The sequence below is a fragment of the Poecilia mexicana genome, unplaced genomic scaffold (genome assembly GCF_051168715.1).
Source record: "Poecilia mexicana isolate PSO_F unplaced genomic scaffold, ASM5116871v1 scaffold_5, whole genome shotgun sequence".
Taxonomy (NCBI): domain Eukaryota; kingdom Metazoa; phylum Chordata; class Actinopteri; order Cyprinodontiformes; family Poeciliidae; genus Poecilia; species Poecilia mexicana.
This window is the reverse complement of record NW_028263374.1, coordinates 17,398,949-17,420,328: the sequence shown is the minus strand read 5'-3', so window position 1 is coordinate 17,420,328 and position 21,380 is coordinate 17,398,949. Positions and strand designations below refer to the sequence as shown.

At 36.0% G+C, this 21,380-nt stretch overlaps 1 protein-coding gene across 3 annotated transcripts in view; it reads right to left on the bottom strand.

Annotated features, from left to right (window-relative positions):
* cfap20dc (CFAP20 domain containing) overlaps positions 1–21,156 on the bottom strand; it is a 42,550-nt gene extending 21,394 nt beyond the window's left edge. The window contains exons 1-13 of one of the 3 annotated variants that reach the window (XM_088005666.1): positions 21,136–21,156; positions 20,887–20,976; positions 20,226–20,319; positions 20,054–20,126; positions 18,587–18,701; positions 18,299–18,440; positions 17,725–17,871; positions 13,106–13,257; positions 11,750–11,757; positions 11,344–11,435; positions 8,433–8,540; positions 8,234–8,353; positions 6,173–6,486 (exon numbers count right to left, since the gene is read on the bottom strand). In XM_088005666.1, coding sequence (XP_087861792.1) covers positions 6,173–6,486; positions 8,234–8,353; positions 8,433–8,540; positions 11,344–11,435; positions 11,750–11,757; positions 13,106–13,257; positions 17,725–17,871; positions 18,299–18,440; positions 18,587–18,701; positions 20,054–20,126; positions 20,226–20,319; positions 20,887–20,976; positions 21,136–21,156 — 1,476 coding nt within the window. Of the gene's footprint in view, positions 1–6,172; positions 6,487–8,233; positions 8,354–8,432; positions 8,541–11,343; positions 11,453–11,749; positions 11,758–13,105; positions 13,258–17,724; positions 17,872–18,298; positions 18,441–18,586; positions 18,702–20,053; positions 20,127–20,225; positions 20,320–20,886; positions 20,977–21,135 lie in introns of all 3 variants that reach the window. The other 2 variants (XM_014988110.2, XM_088005667.1) reach the window with 2 other exon arrangements.
* Positions 21,157–21,380: the final 224 nt, after the last annotated feature.

Below are 21,380 nucleotides of genomic sequence, written 5' to 3'. Positions count from 1 at the left end.
GATATAATATTTACCCGGAAAAGGAAATATAAATATTAATATTCAGGGAAAAATAACATAAATAGGATGATATCAGTTAATGATATATGTCTGAATTCATTAAGTAGGAAGTGCTTTTATTTTTGAAGAACCAGAAATGTAATGTGTATTGAGCAAGAGAATAGTATTTTATGAGATGTTTGATATACAGGGTTTTAAGAAATCCTGTATACCAAACATGGCCATCACTTCCTCATCACCTTTGTTCCCTTAAACATGTTGGGTAAAGTCTGCACCAATCACCATTCTCTCAACTTTGCATCACTCTAGGTCACTCTAGAATTTCTGCTTCTCTTCTTATACACATCCTACCTGTAGGGCATAACCACTAACAACATTTATAATCACACCTTCAATTTTGAGTCTCATCAGCCCATCTGACACCCCCTTCACTTCCAGAATATTCCTATCAAACTCCTCCTGCAGGATAACTCCTACTCCATTTCTCTTTCCTTCTACACCAGCATGCTAGAAGAGATTTAATGGTAAATATGCTGATAGTTCTGAGACTGGATCAGGCATCCACCAATTTGGACTCATACAACTGACACCAATAAGGTTTTGTACTCGTGGTAACACATTCAATGTTTATGACCTTTTAACAAAACCTGCGTTCATAAATATGCAAACAAATAAATACAATTACAAACGCACTTCAACAATTCTTTTTAGTTGATGTCACATTCCAAAAGGCTTAAATGTGCTAATCTGCAAAACTATGAGATTTAGAGTTAGCTCTCAACACTCCAGCTATAGATCTGTGCCGACTTGTGTAATATAGGACACTGGATATGGTTTTTTTCTGCACTGAAGGAAAACTCATAGAAACCACAATTTTGAATACCAAAAGTTACCCCAGCAAGCTTCAAAGATGCATGATGCTAAAAAGTTTGACTGGGGGATGGCAGCTGAATTAACAGCACAGAACTCAAAATGTGACCCAGTTTCACAGCACAAGAAAAGGATATTAAAACTCTGACATAAATTTCCTCAAAAAATGCTATCTAGATCAGATGACCACTGTACAACTGTACACTAAAGACAAGCATTGTATTGTTTGTTCAGATATGTAGCAACACAGGTTAGCAAACCCATGAGAACATGTACTCTAACTCATTCAAGGCCAACAGACGTTAAATACAGATGCTTTTCTTGGACAAAACCTCAGTAATTATGCAGAAAGGGTTATGGAAAATTTCTCTCCCTTCTATTGATAGTTTTTTTCTCAATGTACAAGTGGGTCGCCACAAAAAAATCTATTGCAGGGGTTGTGAGACAAAGCTGACAACAGCTTCTGTCGTTCTCAAAGGAGCAAGCTACACACATGAGACACACTGTTCAAGCTTACACTGCATGAATGTTTCATATCGAAAGCATAGATTTTCTGTGGAGCATTAATTTAGTGTTATTCTGCACTATTGGTTACAAACTGACATTGATTTAATATCCTAACTTGATGAATAGATGCATCAAATTCTATTTATATTTTAATAAACCATGTTTTCAGTGGTACTGAGAATTCCCAGCCTAAAACCAATGTTTCTCTAATTATGTGTCCTCTCATTTTTCTCTCCAGCCTCTGCAAGTTCTTCACAAAAGAGGGAGTCACAGCTATTGCATGCATTTAGACTGATTGCTAGCATATGTGCATTTATTAGGCTCATTGTATAGGCATTATTTCTCTCAAATTAAGTCCTCCTAGTGTAACTTCAGCACTATATCGCTTCCTTCTATTGTCCTTCATCTCTTAGGATTGTTTAGGGTGAAATGTTATCATAAGGCCCTGGAGGTTTGACGCTCAGTGGTTCCACATATTATTTTCTCTACTCGCTTTCTTTGCTTTATCATTTTCATAAGTTCAGGTGAATAAACAATGAAATACATGTATTATTGAAAGGCCGGATATGGGCGTGTCTGCAAGCATGAATGAGCTTTGCTGAGCTGCTCCGCTGTCCATTGTTTGAGGTATTTTTACATCAAAACAACTGCTTTCCGCTGAAATTATAACAAACTTTACCTTGGCCCATTGTTTCTGATATATTTCAAAGTGTTTCATATGCGGAAAGTTTGTTGCTTTGTTCTGCTTTTAATATTTCTCTCTGTTTAAAAACCGATGTCTGCTCAAGAGAGTTGCTTGAACCTGATGCAACACTTTGAAAGATAATAATGCTCCAAGTTCAGAAAAGAGCAACCGACAAATGAATAAAAATCAAAATCAGGCTGACCTCCGTTGGATGGATAAACATACGGTTTAATAATATTGACAGGGTAGCAACACAGCTGCTTGCAGTATTACAGGAAAGAATATTTGTCTCAGTTAATATTGTTGACGTTGTGTGGATTCCTATGAAAACATATAGTTGTGGGTAAAACGTGTTAGAGTCAAGCGTAGGTTTTAGTTGGCTTTTTGATGATTAGAAATCAAGTCTAGTTTGAGATCAGCCTTTTCAGAAAAAAACATAGAAAAGGGTGTCTGATTTTTCTATTTATGAAGTTGCAAGTACTCACTTTTCATTGGTTTTGAAATGTGAGCATTTATGATTGTGTCAAACTTCTATGCCTGTTCTTGTTATGAAACAAACGATCTTTCTTTTCAAAGACAATGTTAAAAGTGGATGACCAAAACCTAGGACTAACAAGCGGAGATCACTGCTGGAAGTAAAAAAAAAAGCATTATCAGCTGCGTTATATCTCCTCCAAACTAACAGGACCGAAGTGCCAGGAAACATCATGCATGAAACAACAGAAAGTTCAGGAACCCAGAAAGCAGGATAACAAGAGTAAATACATTTTATTACAACTGCACCATAACACTGACTGATGGAGACAAAATGAAAAGTATACCAACGGAAGTTATAGCAAACAAACAATAGGACTAGAAAAGCTAAGGCATAGTAGAAGATGAAAGAAAAATAAACAGAAAAAACAAACTTCAGAAAACAAAATGTCTAAAAACTCCAACACACAAAACACAGTGTCAAAATGTTTAACTCAAAGAATGATCAGATGCACATGGTGAAAACTGAAAAAACATCAGAGACTGAAATATGATGTCGTGTCAACATCTATACCCACATTATATGGAAATGTGCAAAGTACTAACTATAAATGTAAACCTTTGTTTTGTTAAAAGCTTTGGCATCAATAAATTAGTAACTCTGAACATCTTTAGCCTGGACATTAGTCACTAAATGTAAAGCTATTGGTCAAAAACAACATAATGTTCATATTTTGTACAAGTCTGTGTATTATCACCTTTCTAAAATAACGGCCTAGCACATCTATCTTGAATTACTTACGGTATATTATTACAAGTTCCACTAAAACATGATCACTATAAGCAAAAACTAGCCCCAAGTAGTTATCTAATTTCCTTCTGTCTAACTTTTTTCATTTGTGGTTTTACCAAAATTTAATTGTCAAAATACTTCAACGTTTTCTTTAACTAGCTCCACAGAATTGTCAGTGTTGTTCTTAACAAATCTCCTTTATGTGACTTTATCAAGAACCTCTTATGTCTCACTCACCGGTGCTTATGTAGCCATCACTGAGGCTCAGGAAGGTTGCATGTGAATTACTAGGTGAGTAGGACTGAAAGGTACTTAGACCAATATAGCAAGGTTTCTGAGTGCATGAGAGAAATGTTGGGTTTTTACTTTGTTACATTAAAAGCAACACTGTTTCACTTACATGTTTGTAACAAAGCTAACTGACTGAGCAAACAAAAGCCCTTAAAACAGGCTATCAGTTATATTAGCTATAATATGCCCAATCCAGAGAGGTTTCATTAGTTTTATTAAAAGTTGTGCATAGTTTGCAGAACTGTACTCCAAAATGTTGACACCTGTACACATTTTGTGTGTTATATTTAACCAGCTATAAAAATGTGAAATTTAAACACACAGACCTGCAACAATGTCAAATAATATTTTAGTATTAAATGCATGTGAAATACTTAGTTTGTCTAATTTCATTGGGAAATATACATCTTTTTTTCATTGTGCTAATGATCTTCACAGATCACAAAAGTGTTTAAATGTTCTTGTGGAAAATTTCGATAACTGACACAAAGTTTTACTTTCTAAATCGGTCAGGATTTCTGAGGCATTGTTTGTGGTTTTTTTTTTATGTTCATTGCATGTTTTCTGCAATAATAGATGCATCAATAATACAAAAACAGCAGCAGATAAAAAAACAATTACATACGAAACACGATACTGTATTTTGAAAACCTCAGGGCGTCCGCTCGTACAGCGGTGTTTGTTTCCTTTGAAGTGCTCTTTTTCTTTTGAAGTGTTCAGACAGATTCAACGAAGAGGCTACATGATCATTTGATTGCATAGAGAGAAAGATGCTTTCCTCTAACAACCTGTCTCCATGTGGGTGTGTAAGTGTGTTTGTGAGAGGGTGTGTGGGTGTGCAGAGTGAGTTTGCGCATGAGTATACCATGTGATTCTTCCCCACATACAAAGCAAACACTTATACTGATCTCTTTCTTTGCATTTAAACTGTTTTTAGCTTGATTTCCATTATAATATATGTAGATAACTTATCATAAAGTATAAATGTGGCAGAAGACATTATGGATACATTATGTAAATTTACAGCTTTGAAGAGGACTGGCCACTTCCACCTCGATGCAGGGGTATTAGATATACAGTGCCTTACCAAAGCATTGCATTAATTTCCCATTAACCTTTTTCACAAATAATTAAAGGTAAACCAAGGCACAATATTAGATTATTTGTAATAAATCAACAGAAAGTAGTGCTTCCCTTAACTCGAATACCCCTAAATGAAATCCAGTCCAACTATGGTAATTGCCTTCTGAATTCAACTAACTAGTTAGCAGAGTTCACCCGTGAGTATTTTAATCCTAGTAACACCATCTCACAAAACCACCATCTTAGATCAAATCATATACATGTGTTAGAATGAGCCCAGAAACTCCCAGTCCTAAATCAAATTTACAGTCTGTGGCAAGACTTGCAACTGTATACTCTATTCTGACTCAACTTAAGCTATTTTGCAAAGAGAAATAGAAAAAAAAAGCAAGTTTGGAAAATAAATATCTCAAAAGCCTTGCAGCTACAAATACAGTAGAAGATCAATCCACAAATGATTTACTCAGGGGAGCTTAATATCAACATTTCAAATGTTTATTTGTACGTTTTAAGGACATGTATAATTTTCTTCCCATCTAAAGATTATGCACTAATTTTTATTGAACTATTATATAAGATCCCCATACAAGATGCTTAAACTTGTGGTTGTAATGTGACAAACTGGGGAAAAAATAAAAGGGAATAAATATTTTTGCAAGGCAGTGTAAAAACCTTTTCAAGTCTGACTAGAAAGGGAATTCTAAAAGTAAATTTCAGTTCAGTTAAAAGTTTTATGGAAGAAAATGTTATACCTACAGTTCAAAAAGGTCAGTATAAAAGATTCACTTATTTTGAAGTATTAAAATGTCCTACTAATGGTTTAGCAAAGACTGTGAGTACCTGATTTCTGATGTATGCATGTGCTCTAGAATTTTTTCTGTATGCTTAAACCGGCTCTGGTATTCTAATGACAAAGACCAGCTGCACAACAAAAAAGTTCTTAACTGTGAATTATCAGACTTATTACCAAGTTTTAAATAAGTAAAAGCAATTAGCATTTTTGTCTTCATGATTTTATTTCTACAGTTTTAATTTCCCCTGCTTAGCATAAAAAAATCCTGCCCTTTAACACAAATAGCAGAGTGATTAATATACAATGTGATGATGAACAACTTTGACTTTTGAACTGAAATGTGCAACAGCAAACTCTTCACTTCAAATGATAAACACACAATTACTTCTGGTTCTTACAAGTGATGATGTCAATGTCTTAAATTACAACAAAGTAAACTTAATTTAACTTTAAACATATTGTAGGACTTAACGTGGGTCAGTCATGCTTGAAACAATTCAACTATGTTGCATGGCAAAAAATGGCAAGGGCAGCTTTAAAATCTATTGCGAGGCTGTCAAGAATACTATTCTCTGTGACACAAAGCAGATGTTCTTCTGCTTGTAATTAGTTATCTGGTATTACGGAAAGCACATTAAACTTTTGTGATTCTGTGGCTCACAAGAAACAGACGTACCTCATCGCTTTCACTGCCGATAAAGTCGTCTTCAGGCTGCGCTTGCCGCCGCCCCCCACCAGTGCTCTGGGCCTGACCGTCTCCCAGATCCATCTTCTCCTGGTCACCCTGGCTTTGCCCTCGCTTGGGTGAGTGAGGCTGGGATGAGAAAGTGAACACCTCCTTCTGCAAAGTGAGCTGGGGCTCGGACCCCTCATTACTCTCCCGGCTGTTCCAGACCTCCGGGTCAAAAGACAAACCTGATCGAAGTTGAGTCTCCACTGGTGTGGGGGTGGCTTCCATACTTGCATTGGCAGGGCTGCAGCTCTGCTCATCTAGAATTATAAATACACATGCGTTTGAGTTACTTTACTCCTTAGCTGTTTTTGATGAGTAATTTCTCTATGAACAGAACATCCCCTTCAAGGTGGTGAGATGCTATTCTTATTGCTAATAGTCACTTAGCAATATTTGATACTAGTATGCATGGTTGTAATTAATTTCTCTGCCTGGAAAAGTCTGCCTTCATTCCTGGCATTTGTGGCCATAGATAAAGTCTACCTTCTATCTATAACAAATAGATCCCTTTCATGTATTTATTTTAGAAATCTCTGAATGAGGTAACCATGTAAATATGAATAAAACTACAGCTATGGTGTGTGCTGAGTATATATTAGGCCTCACTAAGTCAATGCATTGCAGAATTTTTTTTTTTTCATTTCAACAACAGCATTGCACGTTTTTGCCTGTGCTTCCAAAAAAGCTCAAGCTCAGTCAGATTGAATGGGGAACATCTTTGAACACCAATTTTCAACTCTTGTCACAAATTCTCAATTGTATTTAGATACAGACTTTGACTGTGCCATTTTAACACATGAATATGCTATCTAAACCACTCCATTCTTGCTCTGGCTGTGTGTTTAGGTTCTTCCTGCTGACTCAGGACCCTCCACCCCAGTCTCAAGTCCTTCACAGCCTCCAATAGGCTTTCTTCCATTAGTATATCCCCCAATCTTCACATCTCATCTGATCAGTCCCTTTTCAGCAAGGAGTTTTAGGTCCCAGCTGAAAAAAGGCTCCTCACAGCATGATGCTGCCACCACTTTATGTAATGATGTAGAATGTCTGTTCAAGGTAATTTATTTGCAGAGGGCCAAATGCCCTCTGTAAATAAAAGTATTTAATTAGAATGTATAAAAAAAGACACTACTCTGCATTTGCCTATCACATAAAATCATCAAAAATTATCCAGAAGCTTGTGGGTGTAGTGTAAACAAGATCAAGGTATATGAATACCTTTGCAAGGCACTTTAATGCACAATCAATGGGAGAAAAAGCTTTTGCAAGCTTAAATGAAAGTTTCTTCAATATGTAAGTGCAAATAAGACACGGCAAATCTTTATTCTCCAAGATAAACCTCAGTTAAAAGACAGAGGCACCTAAATCTGAATGAGTGAGCACATTTGAACCTCTCGACAGTACAATCACTTCCTCTAATTGCCCACTGTGTGGCAAACCCTGGGCCCAGGAGATGTCCCTCTGACTTTTATTTAATGTGCCACATTACCATTAATGAACTAACTACTTTCCATCTGTGGGCAGGGCTGCACCAAAGGAGCTTACTGCTTGTGGAGAAACCTCCATAAATGAGCTCTCAGAACACATGCACTCGTTTTGCAAGGACAATGGGAGTGTGGGTGTGTGAGGATGAGGGTTACGTGGGGGGATGGCGATGGGGAAGAGAGCACAGGTTGGAGAGAGGAGGGTCATGCAAGTGGCCCTGATGTGGGTTATGTAAAATTTAAAAGGGGGAACAAAAGCACATATGCAGCATAGAAGCATTAAAATTCATGCAATATTTTGAAGTGATCCTATTTATGAATTATCTAAAGAGTGGCACTGACTATTTTTCTCAAGTATAAAGGAGCTGTCTAGGAAAATCAGAACATGCAAAACCATCCAACCTGCATATCAATTTTTTTTTTTTTTTTTTTTTTTTATGTTCTCATCCCTCACTGTCTTATTATGATACCGTGACTTTTGCTTTGTCTTAAAATTCACATCATTCTTATTTTACCTTACCCATTACTAGGTTGGATGACTTTTGTTCTTGAGTCTGAAGCTGCTGGCTGCTCTCTGGGTGACTGGATGGAAAAGGGCTATTATCCTTCCTTCCACTGCTTTTACTACCAAATTCAGCATCTGGGGGATATAACCAAATAGTTAATTCTTAATCAAATAAAAACACAATACAAAACACTGATATGTGCCTATAATGTACCTGATGATACCCTCTCTCTTCCAGAACTCAGGATCCGTAACTTCTTAGATCCCTGCTTACCAAACACCCTTTGTTTGGGCGGGTGGGGTTGTAATTTGCAAGATTCTCCTACAAATAATAATTTGAACATCAGAAATTGGTTTATAACAATAGATTCAAACAACAATGTTATTAAAGCTTGCCAGAAGCGTATCTGTGAACTGATTATGCACCGTGAAAATCCCTAATAATGAAGGCATTTCGGCAACTGAGCTTCTTACATTCATTCATTGCAAAAAGAATATATCCAGCTACATTATGTTCGGCTGAATTAAGGAATTTTAATCAGCCAGATTTTGCATTCAGTCGTGCTGAAAGGATAGTGTATTACCAATCATAAAGGCTGTTATTGGATGCTCGAGAGACTTCATACTCTGCAGAAACAGGGCTTATTTTTTGTTGCCCTATAATACTTCTGAAAGGGCACAGTGCTTGGAAGAAGCTGAATCATTTTCTTAGAAAGATTCTCTGCCACAGGAGATGCCATGTAATGAGCCAAAGCTATCTAGATTCCTAGCAGTGGCAAAGTCAGTGACACTTTCTTTTAATATTTTTTACATTCATCCTATTACTGTAGATATGTCAAGGGTGTACGTGCGCTCGCCAACAATGACAGGGAATGGGTTCATCCTCAGATTTTCTTTTTCAATGACCAGTCCACAGCTTTACTATATATATATATATATATATATATATATATATATATATATATATATATATATATATATATATATATGGACAAACTTGTAGGTATCAATAGAGCTTCTTGAAACAATGCTTTATTTCCCTCTTTAATTAGTCTAAAATAGTATAAATAAATGTGTTACCTGTAGAGGACTCCTTAACTCATTGCCTTCTATACACCTTTTTATTTATCTTAAGGTTAGTAATTTTACTGAGGGCTTTTGTATTGAAGTCAAGTATTTCAAATAATGCTTAGAGAGAAAAAGCTGGCATATAGATATTTAAAAATAGTAAAAAATGTACATTTCAAGTATGCTTGAAAGGTGGTTAAGCTTTATGGAAAGATTTTTTTAATACAGAGGATGAATACAGTATATTTTTATGGTATGAAAAATATGGTGGTTTGTGCATGTAAAGTGTGTTTTCATAAAGCAATTACTTTACTTGGATAGCCTTGCCTACCTGGGCTTGTATACCTTTGGCAACTAGCTTAGCCTTGTTTGTAATGCAAACTGCAGTTGTTTATGTTTAATAAATGTCAAAAGTGGTGCTTATAAGTCAGAAATGCATTATTATCCCAATGCAGTTTATGACTGGATATTTTTTTCATATATTAAAAGAAACAAAATAAAATCCAACTTATGGACATTTTTTAATGATGTTTTCTCTTTTTGCGTTTCCCAGTGCAATAAAATTTAAGATCAGTTTGTACCAAAAGAGAAATGTATGCAGTAGTTTTGCAATCCTTATTTGGTTTTCTTTTGTTTGTTTTTTTTACTTCTTATAATGTGCTTCTAACGAAATCTGCCAAAAAAGTTAGGAACCATCAGTCTCAGTTGCCTATCGTTTCTGGCTAGAGATGCAACAGCTCCCCAAAAGAAACGACGAATAATTGTATCACAGTCAGGTTTTAAACCAAGTGTTTAACCTTGAGTACTATCACGTTTGCCATCAAGCATTTTATTAGCTATGTAACCCTTGTGCGTGCGAGGACTGAGGCAAACGTAGAGGACTGTGGCAAATGATACAGGTTTTATGTGTGTGTGGTTGGTTGGACCCCATTTCTAGACACAAGGTTTAAAAGAAACAAAAGTGCTGCTGAATATTTCGTGTTGTTTGCACCATGCTGAACATGAACCAGAGAGAGCTCAGAAGATCTATTAAGGGCTACTAAAAGATCTCAAACAGCTATAGCACATAACATGATCCTGTCACTAGAAGTAAGACTAAACGTAATCTTGGGTCGATAATCCAAATGGTAGAAAAGAGCCAAGCTAAACTGCAAAGTCAAGCTACGTCAAATCATCTCATGCGTTCTGATCCATAATGAGTAGTAATGAAGAAGATCTACAAAAACTTCACCACTTACAGGGACATCCAACAAAGACAACTTTATGCCATTTGCTATTATGCATGTTGACAAGGCCCAAAATTTCTGGGGTATATTCTTTAAACTAAAATGACAAAACTGGAGCTTTTTGGCAAGTCAAGTCAAGTCTTATGTTGTGAAGTACAGAGAACACTTACGACAGTGACTGCAGCAAAAGAGGCTGCCACGAAATAATAAAGATACTATATTTTACTACCTGTTTAAATATTTGAAAAAGTTAACTAAGCACCAAAAGTTAACCTATAATCAAATGCAAAATCTTGCTTTTGTTAATCGGGGACATATCAAATTTTAACCAGTTTCACATTATCTCAGAGAAAGTTCATTTTGCTTTTGTTGTATTGTGGGGAAGGGTAAGAAGACGTTAATTTGAGACTTTGGATGAATTACTAAGGATAAATAAATTATAGGCATCAGAAAATCCAACATCATTATGGCCTACTGAAGATGTGGCAGCAGTGACATCAGTAACTATTTCTTTTTTTCTTTGGGTATACACATTTTTCAAGGACCATGTGAAACCTTTCATGATTGTTTCTTATTTTTTCATTTTACTGACAACCAACTGTACCCTGACAAATCTAGATTCTCTCCATTTTTTGTGTTACAAACATCATTGTGTATTGACCGCTGTATCCTGAGTTGTTAGTTTGAGCAAGAACACAACAACGCTCACAAAGGTTAAAAAAACAGAGATCTTGATAGATGAAATAGCAGAACAAGGGCATTCAAAATTGTTGAAAGTGTTCAATAAAAAAAACAAAAAAAAACAACAGTTTGATATATACTCAGATTTACCTTTTACTGTAGTAAGGGACTGTTGACCCTGGGAGAAATGCTCACCAAGCATGGTGACATGCTGGCTCTCAGTGGGCTCCTTTTGATTCAGTCTACATGATGGAGAAACCTGTGGTACAATATCAAAAGATACATACGGTACAGGCTCAATAACACAATTTTCCTACATTTTTGTACTCTAATGACACAGATAATTCACAAAGATCTACATCGATTTGTGCAAAGCCTTATGCAAAAACGCAGGCAATTAACCATATTACATGTTTAATGCCCACTGGAAGCTGCCCAGAGAAGGTTATTCCCTTCTGAAGGGGTCAGGGTGGTTCGAGGCTCTGTGACATGTTTTACAGTGAAGGTTTGTCTGAGTAGCTAGAATTACTAATCTACAAAGTGCTTGAAGCCCTACTTATAACTCTAATAGACATGGTCACAACATACTGTCTTTTTAAAAATGGAAGGACTTTCTGGTGGCAGCAAGTCATTCTTGAAATCCAGAATATTAGATAAAGCAGAAAGGAGTCTTTGTGCATCTTTGAGAACACATTGTTTGGACTGAAACTTAAGATTCTGCTGCATTATCTCTTAATTTGGTTGAACAGTATTTTTTGCTCACTATACACAATCACTGTGTGCCCACAAGCAGTGAAACACTTATCAGACAGATTACCAAATGGACAGAGTCAAGTCTGCTCTGATATTAGCTACTCGAAGCATTCCACAGGCTAAACCGAGTGATTCTTCATTCCCAGAAACAGCTTTCCTGGCATGCATGGCATACAATGAGATCTCATAATGTTTCAGCAGCACTTAAATGTTGTAGTAATGGCAAATATGGTTTTTGATATGTACAATGCCTGAGGAGTTTTCTGCATGTTAAAATACCCATGGTAGCTTGGATTAGATGCAGCTCACAATGTGTATGCTGGGGTATCCAATATATTAAGAGGCAACACAAGAGTGTTATTTTTCTAGGTTGTGTATCTTTAAAGATAATAGAACTATTAGGATTGCAAATATTATAGTCATTTTAACCATAAGTTGGCCTAGATGGGATTCTTTTGGTTTCCAAATTATTCAGACAAGCAATCCCTGACTGAACTTTCACAAGCTGACCACAAAGAACACTGTGTCTGTTAACTACCAGACTAACAACAGAAATCTCTAAACCCGTTCTTGAAGTAACAGAAGTTGGATGTGATCGATCTCCCTTAAAATTAGGGTGTACAAATAGTCAGCATGAAACTGTGGGCTGGATTTAAGCAGGGATACTATGTGAAAATATGATGGAAAAATATGAATCTTGTATTCTAAGTAACGTTCAGATGGAAAACATTGGTTGCAAGCAGACAAGTTGATGTTTGATATTACTGCTTGGCTTAACATTGTTCCAAATTGAATTAACATGACCACAATTTTCTCCACAGTGTTCTCTCTTTCATCTGAATAATGTTTCTGAAATAGTTTAAACGTTTTGAAGTATTCAACAATTCCACATTTTATTCCAACAGAGCTTTTTAAGGGGTAAGTTAAGTGGTGAAAAAGTGACACTAATCCAGCCCTCAGATTATAAAGAACAGATTTTTAAGAAACTATATGCTGGGTATTTTACCAATTGAGCATCCTAAGAGGGTTTCTGATTTCATGCCTCGATGGCCACAGCTGTTTCGAGAGCACAAAGAGAACCTTAGCTATTTTAGCAATGTGTTTTAAGTCCACTTTCCTCTAGGATGAGATATATTACAGTAATGTAAATAAAGCATACACTTCTCTCCATTCTGTCCAAGTTTGCAATGCTTGTTCTTCCAGTATTTGGAGATGCTGAAGAAGCTCTGGAGCCCGCGGCTGTCTGTAAAACACCCTGGGGCTTGGTTCTCCGATAACTAGTTGATATGGCAGTGGAAGACTGATCAGGTACTGCAAAAAGAAAGAAATTTCCACATCTCATTGGTGCACAGAATGGTCTATTTAAGGTCAGAGAGAAGCAGTGTTTTGTCTGGTAACAAGGCCTATTAAAAGTTCCTTTTTTCACTGTGACTGAAGGAAAAAAAAACTTTTAAAACAGAGATGTTTAGCTTATATACAGGCGTATGTTTTAGGATGCAAAACATTGTAAACTACCCAATAACAAACTTCAAGCATTTCATGATATGGATGATCCTGTCTTCATCAGCTAATAGCTCTATTAAATAACACTTATGCATAAAGATACATAAACACCTAATAACTGGATTTCAGTTAAACTGGAGTTTATCTAATAGAGTTGAAAGATGTGTTTCTGGCTATCAGTCCCATTTCATCATGTGAAAATAATGGTCTGAAGTGGGAGTTGTTCTGATATGGCATCAACCTGACCTTGCTGTATCTGTGCCAGGGCTAATCAGGACCACCTCTGCTGAAGCTAACAGCAAAACACACGTTCTATCTGATCCTCATCAAAGCGCCGAGCAAACACTTTCAGTCCGCAAGACAAACATGATCGACAACATGATACCGACCGAGCTTAGCTGGATGTTCTAAGAAGGAAAGAGGAAATCACACTTCTCTGATACAGCAGATGGAACACACTGAGCTGTACCTGTTGTGTGAATAAATTTCAGTGTGCTTCAAATCTGCAAAAGCCCATAAAGAATGGGATAACAGAAAGGATTACAATGAGATATAGGTATGATAGCTGGCTCTGGAGAAGTAGTTTCAACAGTGATTTGGATCTGTGAAAATTCATTGACCTTCAGCGCAACAAAGAGTCTTTGGTGTAGGACTGAGATAAACAGGCATTGTTTGTTGTCGCATGACAACCAACCCCCCCCCATAAAAAACAAAAAAAAACGTAGCCTTCCTTGTAACAGTTCTTGACAGTTTGGGTACTGAAGGAAATGCATTCAACAAACAACTCTGTCCCAGTTAAATTGTACGCCTACTTTAATAGCAATCGTTTTAATTATGATTAGGTATGTTGTGTTAATAACGAAGATGCTAATTATGAAAAGATTTCTCCCGTGTGTGGTTACTGCTCTCATCTAAGGGCAATGCTGCTTGATTCAACATGACTTGGACAGCTGTCAGAACAAATAAATATACGCTGATAAAAAAGGCCACGAAGGCAACAGAACTGGATTACTGGTGCATGTCTTTCAGTATGAGGAGATAATTGCAGCTTCTCGAGAGCAGGTAAGATCGAAATAAACACAAAAATGAGAAATAAAAGAATTTCAAACAAGAAGCAAAATGGTTATGATCAGTGTTATTATAAATATGCAATTCTCTATATAAATGCATTAACTGTCTATCTGCAAAAAGAAAGAAATTTCCACATCTCATTGGTGCACAGAATGGTCTATTTAAGGTCAGAGAGAAGCAGTGTTTTGTCTGGTAACAAGGCCTATTAAAAGTTCCTTTTTTCACTGTGACTGAAGGAAAAAAAAACTTTTAAAACAGAGATGTTTAGCTTATATACAGGCGTATGTTTTAGGATGCAAAACATTGTAAACTACCCAATAACAAACTTCAAGCATTTCATGATATGGATGATCCTGTCTTCATCAGCTAATAGCTCTATTAAATAACACTTATGCATAAAGATACATAAACACCTAATAACTGGATTTCAGTTAAACTGGAGTTTATCTAATAGAGTTGAAAGATGTGTTTCTGGCTATCAGTCCCATTTCATCATGTGAAAATAATGGTCTGAAGTGGGAGTTGTTCTGATATGGCATCAACCTGACCTTGCTGTATCTGTGCCAGGGCTAATCAGGACCACCTCTGCTGAAGCTAACAGCAAAACACACGTTCTATCTGATCCTCATCAAAGCGCCGAGCAAACACTTTCAGTCCGCAAGACAAACATGATCGACAACATGATACCGACCGAGCTTAGCTGGATGTTCTAAGAAGGAAAGAGGAAATCACACTTCTCTGATACAGCAGATGGAACACACTGAGCTGTACCTGTTGTGTGAATAAATTTCAGTGTGCTTCAAATCTGCAAAAGCCCATAAAGAATGGGATAACAGAAAGGATTACAATGAGATATAGGTATGATAGCTGGCTCTGGAGAAGTAGTTTCAACAGTGATTTGGATCTGTGAAAATTCATTGACCTTCAGCGCAACAAAGAGTCTTTGGTGTAGGACTGAGATAAACAGGCATTGTTTGTTGTCGCATGACAACCAACCCCCCCCCATAAAAAACAAAAAAAAACGTAGCCTTCCTTGTAACAGTTCTTGACAGTTTGGGTACTGAAGGAAATGCATTCAACAAACAACTCTGTCCCAGTTAAATTGTACGCCTACTTTAATAGCAATCGTTTTAATTATGATTAGGTATGTTGTGTTAATAACGAAGATGCTAATTATGAAAAGATTTCTCCCGTGTGTGGTTACTGCTCTCATCTAAGGGCAATGCTGCTTGATTCAACATGACTTGGACAGCTGTCAGAACAAATAAATATACGCTGATAAAAAAGGCCACGAAGGCAACAGAACTGGATTACTGGTGCATGTCTTTCAGTATGAGGAGATAATTGCAGCTTCTCGAGAGCAGGTAAGATCGAAATAAACACAAAAATGAGAAATAAAAGAATTTCAAACAAGAAGCAAAATGGTTATGATCAGTGTTATTATAAATATGCAATTCTCTATATAAATGCATTAACTGTCTATCAGCTTTACTCTAATGACACAAACTGACATTGGAATGTTTTTTTCAAAGCAACATCTTTGCTACATAGATATATGCCAGTCACGTGATTCAGAAAATGTAAAGGTCCTAAAGTTTGACAACTTTATTTTATACATGGACTACTTCCTAAATTCCAATTAGAAATTTGAAACAAAATAAAATCACATCTTCATAATAGGATTTCTGTTATTCATCATCTATATGTGTACCACTGACTTATATTTATTTTAATTACGCTAATATTTTTTGTCACCAAATGAAAATGGTCTTTTACAGTCTCTAGGCATATCTTTAACTTAACCTTAACCTTCTTCCAGGTTAAGGCAAACAAGAAAAAAGTCATTGGTTTTTAATCAAAAGACACAAAGACAGAGATTACTATCATTAAACCAAAATTGTTTATACACCTATATAGTTTATTATCTATTTTCATTCAATCAATACATGCTTGCTGACAGGACAAATACATCTCTCAAAAGATAACAAAAAAATATACCATGGGAATCAATTAAAAAACATTTTAGCAGTTTTTTTACATTGTCTTATGATATATATATATATATATATATATATATATATATATATATATATATATATAAATAACATTAGTAAAATGTCAAAAAAAAACCTCTTCATATCCTTCTCAAAAATCAATAATGGCATCACAGAAGACCCTTGTTATAATTAGCACCCATAGTTTTTCATGTTCCAACTTGTATTTTGATGGTTTATCTTTGGTAATGAGCTGAACGTCTGATGTTAGAGTAACATTACTTCAAATAGTAAAGTAATATTTTAAGTAATTCAAATATTACTTCCTGTCTAAAGAGGAATGTTGACAAAATTAAAAGATTACATAACATGTAAATCAGATAAGAGCTTTAATAATTTTGGACTTAACTGTACCACTTGTCTCAATGCGATTTCCTATGTTTATTCTGCTGTAAAGAAATAAACACTATCTTGAATGTTGCTGTACAAATAAATTTGACAAGCTTTGCTACGTCTTTTCTTATGAATTTGTAGTATACAAAGGTATGACTGTGCACATACTGTCCAGGGTGTCTTGCTCCATGACTTACTGATGACTTGTCCAATTTGTACTAACTCTCTACCGATAACCCCCACCTGCCCACATGGTGCTCCAAGGATTCCGGTTACATAAGATGGTTAGATGTATCATGGAAATACCTTCATCATTTTATTTATAGATGTGGAGCATGTCACTATTGCTATTTTTTCTGAAATAACATCTCTTTTCCTTCAAATAAATCTCTTCAGGCAGCAGGGATTTCTTTCACTAGAGCAGTGGATGTAGTCAGGTACTGATGCTCAAGATAAGGGCCAACCTCTCCATCCACCGCCAGTTCATAGCAAAACAAGGTTTAGGTTAAGATTTCAGGAAGAAAAAGAAGCTCCACATAAAACTTACACCTGCTTTGTGCATGGGGTAAAGTCAAGCTGAAACAATAAAAGGGCCTTCTCAAACTGCAGCTGCAGAGCCAACTGCCTAATACCACTGACTGAGCAGGCAAAGTCCACCGCATAAAGCACATAAAACTATGACGATGAGCATAATCTGTTCTATTGTGTTTTTTTGTCCTGTTAAATAACCTAATGTCATTTTTAATTGAAATGGATTGTTTTAGAGCTTTTGCTTTTGCACTGACTCATTTCAATTCCGGGGTTTTGTCTTACTTACCAGAGGCTGAGCTAAGAGGATCAGACTTCACTTCGGCCTTCTGCAAATTCTCATAGTTCAGCACGTGAGTAATTTGGTTCACATCTGAAGGATACCAGAAACTGCGAGGGATCATCTCCATGAGACAAGCCCCATTAAGAAATGTGTCTGCAATAGAAAAAAATATGCAATGTCGGAAAAATTCTAACAAAATGTGGGGATATTTTTGGCAAAACAGGCCAAAATATATCATTGTGACATATTATCATGTCACAAAAAACAAATTAGTGGCGTGGTGTAAAAAAACAGTACTGGCCAGCCACTTCGTTGCACCTGGTACTATTTTGCATTTTCACTAAATCTACCAATAAGCTTTCAGCAAACCATCACAACAAAAACAGCAAACTGTTTCCAAATCTATTCTTATACTTCACCATAAATACATAAGATGTGCATGCATACCCACACTCACTGAAAACAATGCTTCAAGCTGGGAACACTGGACTCCTTCAATGAACAGCAGTTAGTCAAATAACCAGATATGCAGATGGCATGAGGGTAACATGTAACCAATAACCAAACGCATCAGTATCACCTGACATGATTTTAGGGTCTGTTTTCATAGTGAAGATCCTCCGAACTTTACAGGTAGCAAACAAAGTGATGCCATCCAGAGTCGAAAATCCCTTGAAAAGTCTACTAGCGAAAGATTCGAGGTCGATGCACAAAGTAGACCACTGAGACAGCAGAATACAACATAATTTTAGGCTTTTAGTGATACAGTTCAGCTTACATTTAAACATGAAAAAGATAAAAAAGTACATAGCCAAAAGTGCTTTTAAAAATTAATAATGAATGCATAAAGCATGAATTACATACTCACAGTATTCCGCTTCAGCTCTGTGAAAGGTATCTTTGCGTGCAAAAGTGTGGCAGACATCTCTTTATGCACTGTTGAAAAGCAAAGTCTTCTTTTAAGATGCTGTAAATCCGTTATCCTGTTTAAAGCAGATAACACAACAGCACATAAATTATCACCCGCTGCAAGTGTGTCACTAGGAGATTCTGATTATACATATGTTAAGCTTTATTGGTATCCAATGTGACTTCTTAAAGATGTCTTCACTTTAATAGAGCAGCTGTCTTGGTCCTCTCTAGGGCTACAGGTACATGTCAGTCAATAGGAATTTCATTAAAAAGTTTATTTACTGTATTTGTTTATGTTATATTTATTAACTACACATAGAGTGAACATTTTTTTTTGTTCACTTTGATGATAATGTCTTACAGTTAGACAAACCAAAACTTTGTTTTTCCAAAAATATTAAGCAATAACAATAATAAAAAAAAATCTGAATTTAGAAATATTATGTAAGGACCATAATGTCCACAGTCTTCCAGTCATAGGAAGATTGTGGACACATTGCCTCTGGTGGTCCAGCAGACTGCTGCTGACACATCAAATAAGAAAAGTAAGCCAAAAAGGTCATCACTATCAAGGCATTTGTGTGGAAGGTTGTGTGGAAGGAAACAGTTCAATAGAAAAAAGTGCACATAGAACAGGGATAACCAACATTTGAGAGGATTGTGAAGCAACAAATTTTGTGGAGATTCACAAGGCAGGGGCTGTAGCCAGACTTGGCACGTTAAAAGTCACAACACACAGACAGATCCAGGACATAGGCTACAACTGTTCTAGTCCTAGTTTCAAAGACACCCCTAAACCATAGACATCAAAAGAGTTTTACCGAGGCTAAGGAATGACTGCATTGTTCCAGATTAATTTTTTTAGAAGTACATTTTTCATTTCATTTAGAAATTAAAGTCTAGGAGTCAGTAGGAAGTGTAGAGAGCACAGAATCCAAGTTTCATCAAATACAGTGGGAAGTTTCCACAGATATTGAATATTTGGGTGGCTATCTGATCTGCTGGTATTGGTCTACTGTGTTTTATCAGAATCAAAGTCAGTCCTCTTCATGTCACACTGCAACGCAAGAAGAGCCAGAGTATTTTGTGCTTATAATGTCCAATACATGACCACACTTTTCAGACGACCGACATTTCTGCATTAAACGTTTTTAATTGCATAATATATTGTAAGAAATATAATTTTAGCTGTCAACTGTAATCATCAAAATTAGATGCTCTAGATGTAGAATGCAGATGCTTCAAAGATATAATTCTGTATATAATAAAACTATAACATGAACCCAAATGAATAGCTGAAATGAATTTTGATATTTTATTTTATTTAAATTAAGTTATCCTTTTCCTGAAACATCCTTCTTCTAAAAAGAATTTTCATGGTTGTATTATGTACAAACATTATTTCAAACTCACATATACTTACACAAGCTCAGTAGAAAAGTCATGCCGCTCTGAAATATTTACTTGAACGATCAAAAATCGTTGAATAAGCCCAACTGCGACAAAGTAACAAAGTTTTAATTACCATGCAAATTTAAAAACCAAACAAAAATAATGTTACAGATGGACGTATGAAAAGAATGATATTGACTTACGAGACATCTTAGCATTCTTCGGCATTTGCATTTTGACAGTGTGGCTGCTCCCCTCGAGACAGTAAACAAATCCTTTAACTTCTTTATTATACTCCTAAGAGAGAACATAATTCAGAACAGGTCTTACTAAGTCTGAGGCCTTTCCGTGTATGACTGTATACCTGTTGTGTAAATGTCCCCAGGGGATAACAAATGGTTTTTATGGGAGCATATATAAGAGGCTTCAGCTATAAAGTCTATGTGTCAAGATCAATTCCAGCTGTAAAAAGTGTTTAGTTGGCAGTATTGCTTGGCGTCTATTGTAATGAAGGTAAGATTATTTGTCAGCTCTGTATGAAAAAAGCAACTGACCTCCACAAAAACTATGTAGCAAACATCTGATCTGATTTATCAGGATGACACCATATGGCACTTATGCAGTGAACACTATGTTATTGAGCTGTTGTATAACATTTTTCTTTTTTTTTTCTTAGCATAGTGCTCACTGATGTATTTTGTTCCACTATGCTACATTAGACTGTACCATATATTGCATGAATGGCTTCTGCAACCCTGTAGTGTGGATGCGACAATAGCATGACTTAGAGGACACATAGGCCTGTTAAAATTGATTGCGGTGTAAATAAAAAAGCAGAAATAGAAGCTTGCTTGTAAACCTCACTTTATGTATAGCCGAAGGTCCCCCACAAAGCTTCCATTTGGCTACAGGGTCCTTTCCTTGTCCACTGAAGAGATCAAACACAGCTCCCCCCTGCAACAAATAGAAGGAATTTATTATTTCCTCCTCTTTCTCCTGTTTTTCTACTACTACTTTATAATAATAATAATAATAATAATAATAATAATAATATATAACTTGCAAACATTTAAATACCAAACAAACTGTGACCTATGTAAGCCTAACAAATACCTGGTAATTGTTCTTGAACATTTCAATGACACGTCAAATCAGCCAAATGCACCCAAAGAATTTGCTCAAAATAAATTATTCGTTTATGGTTCGTCTGTTTCTGAAGGTCGAATCGTATCAAGCAATATAAATAAGGGTACTTAAATGTTTAACATCTCAAAATACGATAGCTGGCAAGTAAGAGAGCAGTACATAGCAAACAAATAGCTGTTTAGCTAACTCGGGAAATGTCTCCATGGTTACCT